The sequence below is a fragment of the Anolis carolinensis genome, chromosome 2 (genome assembly GCF_035594765.1).
Source record: "Anolis carolinensis isolate JA03-04 chromosome 2, rAnoCar3.1.pri, whole genome shotgun sequence".
NCBI lineage: Eukaryota > Metazoa > Chordata > Lepidosauria > Squamata > Dactyloidae > Anolis > Anolis carolinensis.
Window position 1 is genome coordinate 89,736,756 of NC_085842.1, and position 15,595 is coordinate 89,752,350.

The window sequence follows — 15,595 nt, forward strand, 5'->3', positions numbered from 1 at the left end:
TTGGTGCTCATCTCCATTTCTAAGCTAAAGATCTGGTGTTGTCTGTAGATACCTCCAAGGTCATGTGGCCGGCATTACTGCATGGAGCACCGTTATGAGCCAGTACAGTAGATCTGTACTGGCTCATAATTTCCAATGTACTTATCCACAACTTTTTTTTAAAAAAGTCATCTCACTCTATAAGTAATAAAATAATTTATTACAAAAGCAGTACAAAATCCACATGGAAACAGTCACAGACCAATTTCAGGCTAAACTGAAGACTTTCAATTGCTTTGACAATCTCACAACAATGTAAAAATGGGATTGAAACCAGTGTTTCTTTTGAGAATTATTTGAAATTCATAGTTTGGTATTTCTGCTTGAAAGAAGCTCCTCTTTTTAGCAGTCCAGCAGTCATCCTTTAGATATCCAGAGCAGTAAGTAGCTGTATCTGAAGTAGTTCTATTTTTTCTATGATGGATGATGGGATTGGCTGCTGAATAGTTTTAGAAAGATGCTTTTTGAAGCTTTGAATTCTGCACTTTACATCACTTTCTTTAATATAGTCTTGTGACTGTAATTTGGGTTTAGCACCCTTTATAATTAAATTGATCCGTTCATAGACTGGGCTTCTTAAGTGCCCTATAAAAAAAGGGGAGAAAGGCATGGAACGTTACTGAAGTGTGAAGGAGACTAAATGTAAGGTCTGCACTTACGCATGAGATTAGAGCTTCTATATATATAAAAGGATAAAGTTGTTTGCACAGTGACTGTAACAACAAAACTAAACGTCCCAGAAATACAAAAGTTGGCAACAACGCAAAAGCCTTGCCTCCCGGTTATAACAACACAACCACACCACAAAATTACAATCCGGACCCACAAAACTCACAACAATGCATTGTGACTATAACAACACAACTAAACTGGATGGCTATCTGTCTGAGGGGTTTGGGTGGGGTCTTCCTCCATGACAAAAAGAAAGGGGTTGGACTTGATGCAAACTACAAATCCCAGCACCCCATGACATGGAGTCCATGCATTTCAATTAGAGGCCTCTTCCTTCTCCCTTTCCCCGCCATCCAACCCACTGACCCAGTTCCATGACTCCGCTCATCAACCTCTCCAATCCCTACATTCACACTTGGCCTCCAAAAAAACAATGACAATAATATCAATGACAACAACAACAATAAGAATCAACACCATCACAGGCAAGAAGCAGCCAGGCACTGAGGCTGAGAGGCCAGTCAGTGCTACACTGGGCCTCCAAAAAAACAATACAGTAGCATCTAACTTATCCAACCTTCATGACCACTACAACAACAACAATAATAATAATAAACATCTACACAGGCAAAACAAAGACTATTGCACCACAATAAAAATATAAACCGCACACAGCAGAATCAGACATCACAATTAACAACAAACCAGAGACAACAGGGATCTCAAGCAATTATCAATCAACACAAAAATTGAAGAAGGTAACAGACTTCAAATACTACTACTAATGTGAGTATAAAGAAGGGTGGAGGTCACAGCATAAATACAACCTAATGTAGACTGACCAACACCACCAGACTATGCCACAGCAACGCGTTGCTGGGCACAGCTAGTACTTTATATAAGTTGAGGATAGGATTTGGGGCCTAAATTAGATTCTAACATGCCTCCTGGATAAGTTATGCTGAGAGCATAAAGCATCAATGATGCTTTGGGGCTAGCCTCTGGCCACCATTTCCCTATCTAGGCATTCAAAAAGGCCAGAAGTGGCATCAATATGGAGAGGGGTTTTCCCAGGACAGACTAGTTCTCACCCTTTGCAACTCAGAAGGGGATAGTTCTATTTTTTATAAGAGTTAAGGTACAGTACTCACACTGATCTGTGAATAAGTCGACCCAGGTGTAAAGAAGCATGAATTTTAGTTTACAGATGCCATGTTTAATTGTGTGGTTATGTTTTAAAAAGGGTAAATGTTATTGTTATTGTATGAAGGGAATAGCCACCTCAGCACTCAGAGGCTGGTTGCCATGGAGAAGGGGGCGGAGCCAACTGGGTTAGCTGAAGAGAGAGCAGAATTTGGAGGGAAACTCAGTCTGGGCTCTGTTGAAGCTCAGGGAAGGCTGATCCTAAGTTAGGGGATTAGGGAGACTCAATTGGTCATTTTGAGTCAATTTTAAAATAAGTTTGGTGACTTATTTTAAGTAGTCTGTTCTCTGATAAGGTACAGGGAAGTCTGATTCTCAGTTGAGGGGATCAGGGAGACTCAAGATTTTGAGTCATTTAAAAAATAAGTTTGGTGACTTATTTCAAGGTAGTCTGTTTCCAGATAAGGAACAGATAGGCTGTGATTGAAATTCATAGGGTGACTGCAGTTTAGAGTAGTAAAGAAAGAAGTGACATTTTAAGAAGTTTGAATTACCTCATTCTAGCTTTGCTAGAACTGTCAATCAAAGTGCCTCTAAGTGAGAACTGTAACCATTAAGCTTGTGCCTCAATAAACGTGTTATTGTTCTCTCAAACATCTCAGTCTCTGTCATATATACACACATCAAGAATAAACAAGAAGAAGAAAGAAGAAAAATAAAATTTAAAAGTCTCCTCTCTAAGTAGCCAGTGGCTAAATCTTCCAATAGTGGTGGCAAGAGTTGATAATTCCCTTAACACCTGGTGGCAGCATTTAAAATAAAAACATCTTTAATAAGTGGTGGCAGCAATAATATAAATATAATTAATTAATAAGAACTCCTCCACATCTCTGCAATCGGTGTCAGAGGTGGGATTTTTAATAAAGATTTCTCCCCCTTTCTGACATCTTTGTAAGGTTTTGAGGGTTTGCTTTTTGACTAACATTTTAAAATCTCTACATGAGTATATAAAATATGTACATAATAAATACATCCCTGGAAAACTGAATACAGGACACTAGAATGGCATTTTTCTTTTTTACATAGCAGATATTATCCTTTGCTCAATAAATGTATATATGAAGGATCATATACACAGCCTGGCTAAACACTGAAAATGGCAACTGAAGGAACACACAAGCAGGGCTGAGAAGATCTGTCAGGAATTTTCCAGTTGTGTATCTAGAAGTATATCATGATTGGATTATGTACTGTTTAAATAAGACAATGAATGATAAGCAAGATGCTCACCTAGGATTATGCTGCAATAACTCTGCAACAACAAATTCAAATGGTAAAGCATCTCATCCCACCCCTGCCACGTTGCTCCATTGTCCTGTGAAGAGAGATGTTTTAGTTGGAATTTTATATCTGCTGTTTTGACAATTGTGCACATTACATGGTGCATCCTGTGATGAAGATTAAGGAATGGGAGGGGGCAAGCCCAAAAGCTATTTTATTTTCATAGGACGAGTAATGGAAACACACAGAAATACCTGGTATATTAGTGGTAGAGAAAAGCTTTGCAGCAACTTTAAAATCCTGTTCAAAGACAAGGGACCCTTAGTGGGAACAGTACTATGCTTAAAAAGGAGCTCCAGCACTCTGCATCGTAGGAGATGGCATTCCATGCTGCTTAGAAAGGCTTCCCTGCAAGAAGAGACATTGCAATGATAAAGTTATTTTATAGTGAATGCATCTCATCCACTTTTGGGAGTTTGCAGCAGATACAAGAAAGCAAATGATCACACCTACTGTTATTAAATGGCAGCGATGTGAACATGAACTCTTCAGTACATTTGTATTTATGTTGCTTCCATTTAATAAAAGGTGCAGTGTTCTACAGTTGCTGGAAATCAAGGATCCAGGTCTCACTATACAGTCAGCTGTCACAGTTGTTGGGGATAGGGGCACAGAACTTTCACAACAGTGAAAAACCAAATGAAAACAATTTTTATATAGTCCATGTAACCTGAAAAGTGACCACAGTCACACTGGAGAAGCTGCAGATTCCCAAACAGAACATTTTAATCAAATCAATGAATGTGGGGGCTGAGTGTACATTATTTTTGTACCATTTTGCTAAGTTATTTCAAAGCAGTTCATACCAGAATGAGTCAATGATGCCAACATACAAGTGGCCTAAAGGAAAGCTAAAAAAACACAGGCAATCATGCAGAAGTAAGTCATATGAAGGTTAGCTCAACTTCCTGATAACACCATGGGGTCTTGTAGATCTAGTTTTGGAGGGGGGAGGGGTTAAGGGCCACATTAGTCTGCCAAGAGACCTTGGAAGCCTTCATCACTCACAGTGAATTTTTTTTCTCAAAATAGTCAGTGTGAGAGGCCATTTTTGGCACAGGAGAAGCCCTTTTAAAAACAGGAAATGATTGATTCCCTGACACTGGAGGTGAAAGACATGGCCAACATCTCATAGGATGTATTTGGAGCCAAATATTTAATGGAGGGAGCGGGGCAATTTGTTCCCTCTGACCTAGCTGATATAGATGAAATATACTACAGGGGCTGCTCAGGAAGCATATTCACACTGTCCAATGTTGCATTATATGTTCAGAGCTGGAACAGCCTTACTTGAAGATAATGAAATGTGAAATCCATCATTGAGAAATGAGTGAAAGCTCTGAAGGGCAAAGCCTGTCACCCACTATAAGCAGTTCACAATACTTACCATAGCTGATTAGTATTACAATAGAATACGAGTTCCAGAAGACTGAAATCATGATCATGTTGTTTACCTCAAAGCACAAGTCATTAACATGGATGATGATGAACATAAAAAATATGTCTGGTAACAATCAAACTGAAATAGCCAAAAAATCTGGGATTGTTGGAAGTTGACTGGCCACTGATCTCTTGTTTAAAAATGATAGATGAGAACCTTAAGTGGAGGGATGCCGGATTCTTAAGTGGAAGGATTTAATAACTCCTTTAGGATAAGTAAAGACAACCTGCTAAAAAAGAAGCAGCAACCAGTACGCTGAACAAATCTGCATCAGCTAGACAAAATTAAGAAGGGCAAGGAACAAGACAGCAGCATTAGCAGAGACATCTTCCAGTGTTTGTATTTACAGGCTACACTAAGTGAAACCCTTCTAAGCTTGATGAACGGTAGGCTTGACCTCTGACACTTAGAACTTGAAGAAAGTAGAATAACTTTTTATGTGACTGGGGCCTACATGAAAGGCTTTGCAGATTCAGGTGAGTCCTTTTATCTTTGCCTCATTTTAAGCAGGTGAATAACGCATGTTTTCCCTGCAGATGTTTCACGAAACATCAATATTTGCTAAAAGCCAGAACAGATGGTGACTAAAGCTTACCTGCTTCATTTAATCATAAACAGGCCATATTACTGCCTATGAGTTGGAACACAAATGGATTCATATGAAACGGAACTAATTTGCAGAAAATGAAGGAAAGCTGTGTATTTACAGCTCTGGAAATACTGGAACAGACAGTAGAGCATGCTCCTGTGTTTATTATATACTTCATACAAAAACAACTTCTTCACACATTCAATAAGAGATGCCAGTGCAGTATTGTCTTTTGAAAAAATTCTATAGAAACCTTAAAAAGCAGTTTAAAGTAAAACCAAAGAAGGATAGTGCAAATAATTGGGAGTGCTCTGCCATAAACCTGAGGAAGCAAAATACACATTCTTCAAGCACTCATCAAATTAATATAGCTCCAGATTTGCACTAGGCTTCTAGTTTCCTGAAAGAGAAAACTGATTCTTCCCTAATATTTGTGTTTTCCCAGAATCTCATGATCGCTTACAAGTATAATGAGCCCCACGCTTGGGGCATAACAGCTGAGGATCAAAGCAGGAAATGAGAGTTTTGAGAAAGAAAAAGGCCAGATTTGTTTACAGACTTCTTACCTCTGGCAGCGCTTCGGAATATTCAACAATGAAGAAAAAACAATATGGGCAATCTTGTGGGCACTGCAGTTTGGAGACTTGTCCACTTCCACAGCTATAGACAGCATCCTCTGTAAAAGTGCTATTTCCCTAAGTCAAAGAATTGGGAAATGAATACAGGTACTCAGTCCAATTGCATCTCTTTGTAGAAAGTGGTGGGAATCATGTGGCCCTCTAGATGTTATTGATAATGTTCAACTCCTAGCAATTCTAGCTGGAACAACCAATTGTGAAAGCTGCTAGGAGTGGCAGTCCACATGTAGATTTCAGTGACTAAGTCCTCCCAGTGTAATGTATGGCCAAAGATCACCACCATCACTATTGCAACACAACCACTTTAGAAGTTATACTCGTAGAAAACTTGATTCATTGCCTGAAGTAGAATAGGCATAGGACTTGTGGATTGCTACTTATCTATACATATGGTGTAAATAAAGCTGTGTGGCTTCTACTGAATTGGGATTCCACACACAGACAGAATAATTAAGATCCACTTCCTATCTGAATTGGTCAGAATGCATGGTATCTGTCAACAGCTCTGATCATTTGGATACTATTGATCCAGATACTGCAGAAAGTGCATGACATTCCACCCAAGTGTAAAGTTACTTGGGGCAACAATCAATCTGCAGTGACCACATTGTTAACTGGGCAGAGAGTGCCGGAACGAGTGTGCCAATAGCAAGCATACTGACTGCTTGCTATTGGCATCACCTAAAGAGCTTGCCTCACTCAGGTCCCACAACAGTACTACATGCTCAGGCACCCACACAAATTGTGCTAACTTTGTCATTTATATTTTAAATTAGCAGTCAAATCCAAATGCTCTCAGATAAAGCAGTGGTGCAACTAGACTATCCTACATTTACAGAGATTCTACCACTCTTATCATTATTATTTATACCACACTTTTTCACCTTAAAAAGAGACTAAAAGCAGTTCACAGTAAAACCAAAGTAATATAAAATTTAAAACCTAAAAGTATACAAAATATTAAAGTAGAATTAATTATTTTTATTTAAAATAAACAGTTAAAACCCTTAAAACTGATTTAAAACAAGTTTGGACTAATTGAGTGACTGGATTAATTAAAATTTAATTACATGAAACATTAACAATTTCATGAGACCCCAAGCACATATTTTCATAATTCATTAGGTAATGTAAAAGGCAGGTAGGTAATGTAAAATGTAGGTAATGTAAAATGTACAGTGCATTCTGTACTTTTGGTTCACCTAATAAAGTTATCACTCAAATGTGTACTCTGGATTTTGGTTCACATTCACCACAGCTAACCCTGCATTTCATTCTGGATCTTCATCAGAGAAATCTATAGTGAAGTTCAAAAAGAAGAAAATGCTTACGTTTCAGTCTGCCATGGCAAAGAGGCATCTTCCCTTTGTGTACTCTGGTCTAGGTGCAAATGTCGTGTGGAGCTGCTGCTGTTGTCCTGGGATGTTTCTAATGAATTATGTCTTCTGCATTCGGAAAGCTTTACTTCAGTGACTGCAGATATTAACCATTCAACCACTTCCCTGAGACAAACAGAAAGACGAGTTAGGGGTGTGCTTCATGTGTCCTTTTGCAAAGCTTTTGGATACACAAGAGTGATAAGCAGTTCTAAACAGTATATAGAAACATTCATGAACTTCACAAGCATTTATAACAATTGGTATCCTCCACATGCCATCTTACCTAAAGAATGGACATCTGAAACCATACTTCTAATGAAGAAAGGAGACACAGAAAATCTTAGCAACTGTTGTTCAATTATACTCTTCTCTAAACTATATAAATTGTTCACAAGGATCCTGCTTTAAATAATATCTCAAGATGTGGAAATCAACAGAGAACAAGCGGGCTTCAGACATGACTACTCTACCCTCGATCATATCCACACAGTCAAACAGCTACTGGAGAAAAGCAGAAAATATCGAAGTCTGGTTTACCTTGCTTTCGTTCATTATCAAAAGGCTTTTACTCAGTTGAGATACATGCTATCCTTAATGCTCTGCATCGAGCCGGTGTACATCCAGCATATTTGAACATCATAAAAAGCATCAATACAGGGTACACAATAGATATGAAACTGTTGTCAGAAGTGTGTCATATCAGAATAAACAAAGGAGTGCATCAAGAAGACAAAATATTGCCAAAACTGTTGTGGCGACTTTTGAAAGCCTTTTCTGAAAAATTGTATTTAAAGGTAGGATTTCAATTGACGGTGAACAATTTTCTTATCTTCTCTTTGCAGACAATTTCACCAAAAATCCGGAAGATTTACAACATGATCTCCAACAATTAGCTTAACTCTAAAATCAATAAAACTGGAAATGAACTTGAAGAAAACAAAATGGATGAAAAATGAGCAGTTGTCCAGGGCTGCATCATTATTAACGGTGATGAAATTGAGGAAGTGACTGAATATGTATATCTTGGAGAACAAGTACAGTAAAATAACTTGGCAAATGGCGAATGGGCAAGAAGACAGAAGGCGGCTTGGACGGCTTTTAATTGAAACTGGACAATGCTAACAGATGATAAGCTGCCAATGAAGATCAGAGCAGGTATCTTCAACACTATAGTTTTACCAGCAATGTTATATGCATCTGAAGCATGGACAACAACAAAGTTAGAGGAGGAAAAACTGGTGGTGACTCGGAAAGCAATGGAAAGAAAAATGCGTAGCATGACAAAAAGAGATAAAGTCAGCTGTAAAGAGCTGTGTCAAAGAACAGGGGTACATGACATGGTAAATGAAATCTATGAGGCAAAAAGATGAGGCAGGGCATATAGCACAAACAAAAGAAAACGGATGGACATGTCAACTAACTAACTGGATACTAAGAGACCACAAGTGGCCCTTGGGCAGACCTTGTATTCGATGGAACGAACCAATGGTTAAGCTTTTTGGCCAAAAATGGAAAAGAAAAGCACAGGATTGTATATTTTGGCAAATAGTAGATTTGTGTGAAACCCAAAGGAGTGGATCAATGACAAATTGGATAGAATAGGACATGTGTCTCTAGTTAACATGACCCATTTTGACCGAAGATCATAGTTACTTTATGTTACTGGAACAGTAATCACAGGAAAGCACTGCTTTGGCAATGGATCTGTGCAGAAGGCCGATTCTGATTGTTCTCTGGAAGTCATCTTCTAAGGTCTGGATTACATACTGCAAGAACAGGAGTCGTCCAGGAAATTTTCCTTCCTGATGGAATCAAGACAATTGCAGAAATAGAATCAGAAATGACTACGTCTGGTCCTTTTGTATATCAGTGTTCAACATGGCAAACAACAGACATGACATAGTGGGGCAAAACTGATAGTCCCAAGCTGCTATGTAATTTTTTTGTGTCTATGTAAATTAAAGACAATGGTTATTAATGCACAAGGCAAAAAGGTGAATAAATCTCATTCTCCAATAGACTCTGACCTGGAAGAGCTTCTAATGCCACCAGATAGCGAGAGTGGTTTTTCCTCACAAGCCCATTTTATGCCTCTTCACAAACTTAGTTCTGAGCCATGCAAACAAAAAGCTTGACCTGGAGCTATATAGAGTACATAATGCCTTGTATAATTTTTATTCTGTTACAGTAGAATCTCGCTTATCCAACCTTCACTTATCCAACATTCTGGATTATCCAACACAGTCTGCCTCCCGCCTGGATCCGCAGCAAGGACTGAAATTTTTTATGGATTTAACTTCCAACAATGTTGTTACTGTAAGATCATTTTATGCAATTCTATCTTCATTTGTAGTCAATTTTTAGTAGTCAATATTTTTGTAGTCAATGTTTTCAATACATTGTGATGTTTTGATGCTAAATTCATAAATACAGTAATTACTACATAACGTTATCATGTATTGAACTGCTTTTTCTGTCGATTTGTTGTAAAACATGATGTTTTGGTGCTTAATTTGTAAAATCATAATATAATTTGACATTTAATAGGCTTTTCCATAATCCCTCATTATCCAACATTTGTGCTTATCCAACGTTCTGCCAGCCCGTTTGTGTTGGATAAGTGAGACTCTACTGTATGTTAACTCCAAAGAGGGGCAAGATCTAGGTAGTGTATAAAAATCTGTGCTCAAAATCCTGTATGATTCCTTTTCAGCCTGAACCAAGCATGACTCATATGCCCTCATCATACAGCCAAGGAATGCATGCTTTTACAAAGTAAAGCAGATGTCCTCAGTATGCTGAAGTCTGCACTCTTTTTTAAAAAAAATCTATATATATAAAGGAGAAAAAAACTGGCCGCCGTGATGGTAGCAACAAAACTATACATCCCGGAAACACCAAATTTGACAACAGAACCCAGCGGCCATGCCTCTAGGTTCCTAACAACAAACAAAAAATATTAAACACAATCCGCCCCCAAAATTGCCCAAAAACCACACAAATCAAACAATGCATGCGCCAGACACTAAGTGGCACACACGCACAACAGACACACAACCCGCCATCGTCCTCGACAGCACGAGAGGGAAGAACAAGCAGCGGATTTCCTTGAGATTCCCCTCACTTCAGAAGGGCAGCGCCACGGACCCACTCCTCCTGTCGGCTGGGAGCTTTTCACCCCCGAGGGAAAGCTGTGCCACTTGGCGATGATGCTGCTGCTTCCCAATGGGGAGCGTGGGCAGACACCTCCCCGCCCAGCAGCGCTTTCAACATAATTAGGATAATAAATATAATAATATATATAAAAACTATGGTATAATAATATATAATAATATAAACTCTAATAACAGGACAGTAAATAAACAGCAACACTCTGAAAACAGGGCAATTCCAGAAAGAAAACAAACACACCCAGCTAACACCTCTCAATAAAGGAATCACCTAGGCTTTGAAACTACAAGGTCACTAAAGGGTAATCAAGGTGACTACTTACAACATTTATTCTTCCCTCCAACAGACAAGATATCATCCTCCCACACTAGATATTATTCCACAGGTATATAAACCACACTTACGTATCTGTTTCTTACTTAGGTAAAGCCATTGACAATAAAAAAGGCTCCCACCATAAAACATATCTAAAACCAGAACAATAAATACAGAACTACAATCTGAAAACAGGGGAATTCCAGACAACAAACAATCAGCCAAGCTAACACCACCCAACAAAAGATTCCCCCATGGAAGAATCCGCCAGCCTTTTAGCCTACAAGGCCATTAAATCCTACTCAACCTGGCCAATTGACTATGCCACAACACACCAACACATCCAACGTATAACCTCCAATAAAAAAACCCAAACAAATACACAGGAATGAATACCCTTGCACTTTCAAACCCTACCTACTTCTCATTACTTTATTTTCCATGCCACAGCAACGCGTAGCCGGGCAAAGCTAGTCCCAATATATTTGAATAACACATATAAAGCAGCCATCTACTAAAATCACTGGAAATAGAACCATCAAAACACATACAAAATCCTTGCAGTTTTCTACACTTTATGAAACTGAAATATGTGGTCTACAATGCCTTTCAGTTTAAAAAAAAAAAGACTGTATGATGGCTAAGCTACCTATAATAACAGTCATGGTTTTATCACCTAACCTGATTGTTTTTAATTTGGAGGGAAAGCAGTTATAAGGGTCTTAATGCTAATTGTTTTTAATTTGGAGGGAAACAGTCATAAGGACCTTAATGTTGAGAGTGTTCCGGGTCTCTTTCAGAGACCTGTGTTGCTTTCCCATTGAAAATCATCCTTCCTAATTATGAGCAAGCTAAAACTGCTGTTGTTAAGCGCCTAAGAATATAATGGGGGTCCCTAAATAAAAATATACAGCACCCCCAGATAATTCTGACTTATTAAAAGGGAAAAAATTAATAATTTTGAAAAGGAGGAGCTCAAGACTATAGAATTCACTATACGACTTTGAGATACAGCATAATTATTCTGGCATCTACTGTATTTCTTCAGTTCTAAGGATCACCTTTTCCCTAGAAAAACATCTCTAAAAATGGGATGCATCTTACAATTGAAGAAATATGGTACTCAAGTTATGCCAAATGTGTATACATCAGGGCTATTGGCCTTAATGAACATTGTTCTGCATGTTATTCTGCTCCCAGCAGTGCTAAGGTCTCTAGCTATGAGATGTGTGTGTGTCCCATTAAGTATCAAATTCTTTTATGGTTCATACTTTCTGGCTAAAAAAAATTCTAATGTTGCTTTCTTCGGGCTGGGTTATTGCTATAGTATTCTTGATGCAAGATAAATTTGATTTATGTTTAGGACTTGGCTAGTGGTCATGCTGGAAGAAACAGCATAGCCTATAAGTGGGTGGGTGTCATAGGGGGGCAAATTCCCTCCATGAACTTCACATCCATGGCATTCAGCCTTAGCACATCTTAATTTGGTAGACTTTTCTTCAGGCCTACATCCATTCAGATCTACTCTATAGTCCAATGAGAAACAGTGCAAAATGTCATTTCCGCAGCCCAGTTACTAACAATAATTATGAGCTAGATACTTTCCTTCTCATTTTTTACAGGAAACCTAAGTCTGTCTCTGTTAGTCTGATGTGGTTCAAATTGGTTTGTTTGGAGAAAGACCAGTACAGGAATGTCTCAGCTGCAAAGTAGAGGTAGGTAGAACTAAAGTTTCTTAAAAGCCACCCTTTCCATACAAGTGGGGCATAATCAACTTACCTCTTCTTCCATGACTTCACGTAGCAATGGCCAATCCCATACCACAGTGTCAACCTTTGCGGGATGAAGTCTAAAATTTAGAATTAGACCAGTTATACTACTGTCCTCTGTCCTTGCAAAAAAACCAAACCAACCAACCAACCAACCAACCAACCAACCAAACCCTAGTATAACCACATTACAAAACAATATCTGTATATAGCTCATTGATTCCTTGGCTGTTGTGTGTTTGTAAGAGGCAGGTCTTAATATTTGGCTGTAATTATTAGAGACAATTAGATAACCTTTCTAAAGGAAAACAAATATTTCATTATCAATTACTTGTTTTGTTTCTTTCAATTAGCAATTACTATTGGTCATGCTGGATCCCTTGATTATGGAATTGACCTAGTTGAAAGTCAAAGCAAAGGTCTTAATTTCTTAACTGAAAGCACTTTAGATTCCACGCTAAAGGGCACCAAATATAAGACATGGGATACATACGCTTGAATTTTCACCAACAATGTGTAAGCATCCTTCCGTATATCTTCCTGTATGTTTTCATACTTTGGGCCCAGCAGGATCTTCCTCACCACACATGAGGTGACTTCTTTTGGAGGATAGTACTGGGAGGACACATAATCCATTAAGGAGTCCAACGTTCCGTGGAAGAAGTTCTCTTCAATAGTGCTGGAGACCATGGACAGTTTCCGACATGGGATAGGCTTTGCTTTCAGCTGCTTGTTCTATGCATATAGAAAGAAAACAGAATTGCATGCCATATCCGGGCGACAGGTGTATGGCTTGGAAATTGATTTTCACAAACTTTTGAAAGGCATTATTTTCCCATGAAAAATATTACAATGTTTAGAAATGCACTGTTTTTTAAAACAAATTAGTAACATTATGATTGATTGTTCAGAATGAAACTGGGATGGATGATTTATTAATCATACCAAAAATCAATGCCATAATCAACTTTTTCGAACTTGGCAATATTTAGGAAATATGTTATGTCTCTTTCCACCTGAAGACAATACACAAAGAGAAGCTGCATTGATTGTAAAGGCAGTTTCATTCCAAACAATGGTCCTGTAATCTTAAATTAAGGGGAAGCTCTAAAATGATTCATGGAGGTTCCTCACGGGGTCAGTGCATAGGTTCTTCTGTACACTGATCCCATGAAGAACCTCCATGAACCATATAAGCCCATAAGTCAGGAGGAAAGAGACAGGACTGACTACTGATTTACCTTGAGAGAGATAACCTGAAAGAGAAAATTCCAAGGAGAAATGAATAAATATGTTCTCCTCTCCCAAGACCTACCCTGTTTCCCCTAAAATAAGACATCCCCAGAAAATAAGACCTAGTAGAAGTTTTGCTGAATTGCTAAATATAAGGCCTCCCCCGAAAGTAAGACCTAGCAAAGTTTTTGTTTGGAAGCATGCCCGCCATACAGAACACCAGAGCATGCAGGACTGGTAAATGTACGTACCATAGAGTGTTGTACATGGAAATATTGGTAATAACAAGAAATTCTTGATAGGATTCACAGTTTGTCTGGTTATGCTGGTTTGTGATGACAACTACTGCACAGTATATAATAAATGTTCATTTTTTTTGTTCAACAATAAATGTGAATTCTTCTTCATGGAAAAATAAGACATCCCCTGAAAATAAGACCTAGAGCATCTTTGGGAGCAAAAATTAATATAAGACACTGTCTTATTTTCGGGGAAACACGGTATCAGCATGTCAAGCAAGCATCATGAGTAGGAGATTGAGCTCATCCAAACTGGCCAAATTTATTGAGATCTTTTCTCCCCTGAAATTGCTGTTTCAGGTACCAGAGCATTTATTATCACTCTGTATTGAAGCCAGAGAAGTCGGTTTATATCTATGAAAGCTCAAGAAAACAAGTACAAAACACACATTCAGTCTTAAAGATGCCTCTATCTTCCTTTTCTCCTTCCCCCTTCCCTTTTAATCTATGATAATGGTTCTCAACATTTAGCTTTCCATATGTTTCAGATTTCAGATTCCCAAATCCCCAATCATTGGCCATGCTGACTGTGGTCACTGGGAGCTGAAGGGCCCAAGGATGGCTACCACTCTTGTTGTTTATTCGTTCAGTCGCTTCCGACTCTTTGTGGCCTCATGGGCCAGCCTACCACTCATCTATAGGGAAAATGTGGCCTTCTTGATATTGATAGACTGCAGACCCCCCCCCCCCCCACACCTCACCTTGTATTTAACTAATATACAATTAATGGTTGTGGCTCTAATTCAGACGGCAAAGCCTTTTTTATGTGAAAAATAATCAGCCTGGTCCATGGGCTCCTACTAGTGTGACATTGCTCCCACAAACACCTGAGTTGGACATTTCTGTCTTCCATACCCTTTGAGTCCTTCAGAAAATACTCCTGTCTGATGCCGTTTGAAAAATATGGACCCATTTTACTTTACTCAGGAGCTACTCTCATCTCTAAATTACCTGTGCTGCTTCCCGCATCACACTTTGGAGAAAGGGATGATGTACAGGCAATCCCTGGAAATACTGCAACGTTTTCAACCAAACCCTGATGTCAATCCTCTTAGCTGGTTGCTGGACGTTCAGTGTCACAGCATTTGGTGCTAGGTTCTTTGCCTCTAGCAAAGACTGGACAATTTCTGTCTGGAATGGGGAAGTATCCACAGGAGAGTAGGAGGGGGATGGACTTGGGGAATGTTTCTGATGCAGCGGTGAGGGCTGCGGGCTGGGAGCTCTGTCAGGTGTGCAAGGTTTGGGAGACTCTTCTATATAGTCCTGGAACATTTGACATTCATTGCTCTCGTTGGTTGAAGAAAAGGAAAAAATGTCTGATTCCAGTTGAGGACTTCCCAAGGAGCCCAAATCACTGTTATAAGTGGTGCGACTACTGTTTTCCAAGTCCTGACCACAGTTGGTGGTGGGAGAGAAGCTGCTGTTTTGGAAACAGGGTGTCTCCACTGGCTCTTTCTTGAAGTAAACTGAACCACTGTCTCCATTCCATGTTCCAGTAGGTGCACCAAGTCGGATCTCAGGGTCTGCTGTAGTAAGAATTTTAGGAAATCCTTTAGGCTGGTTACT

General features: G+C 38.9%; 1 protein-coding gene and 1 long non-coding RNA gene across 2 annotated transcripts in view; one reads left to right on the forward strand and one right to left on the reverse strand.

Moving 5' to 3' along the window:
* Positions 1–178: 178 nt before the first annotated feature.
* The window catches only part of simc1 (SUMO interacting motifs containing 1), a 31,013-nt gene continuing 15,596 nt past the window's right edge, over positions 179–15,595 (reverse strand). Inside the window, exons 2-10 of the mRNA XM_062970208.1 lie at positions 14,981–15,595; positions 12,991–13,232; positions 12,508–12,577; positions 8,896–9,044; positions 7,195–7,365; positions 5,792–5,920; positions 3,390–3,543; positions 3,145–3,229; positions 179–624 (exon numbers count right to left, since the gene is read on the reverse strand). The exon at positions 14,981–15,595 is cut by the window's right edge and continues 159 nt beyond it. Coding sequence (XP_062826278.1) covers positions 404–624; positions 3,145–3,229; positions 3,390–3,543; positions 5,792–5,920; positions 7,195–7,365; positions 8,896–9,044; positions 12,508–12,577; positions 12,991–13,232; positions 14,981–15,595 — 1,836 coding nt within the window. The 3' untranslated portion in view covers positions 179–403. The remainder of the gene's footprint in view (positions 625–3,144; positions 3,230–3,389; positions 3,544–5,791; positions 5,921–7,194; positions 7,366–8,895; positions 9,045–12,507; positions 12,578–12,990; positions 13,233–14,980) is intronic.
* Positions 5,829–9,694, forward strand: LOC134296112 (uncharacterized). The gene is made up of 2 exons (XR_010002682.1): positions 5,829–5,950; positions 8,085–9,694. It is a non-coding gene; the product is annotated as an uncharacterized LOC134296112 (long non-coding RNA).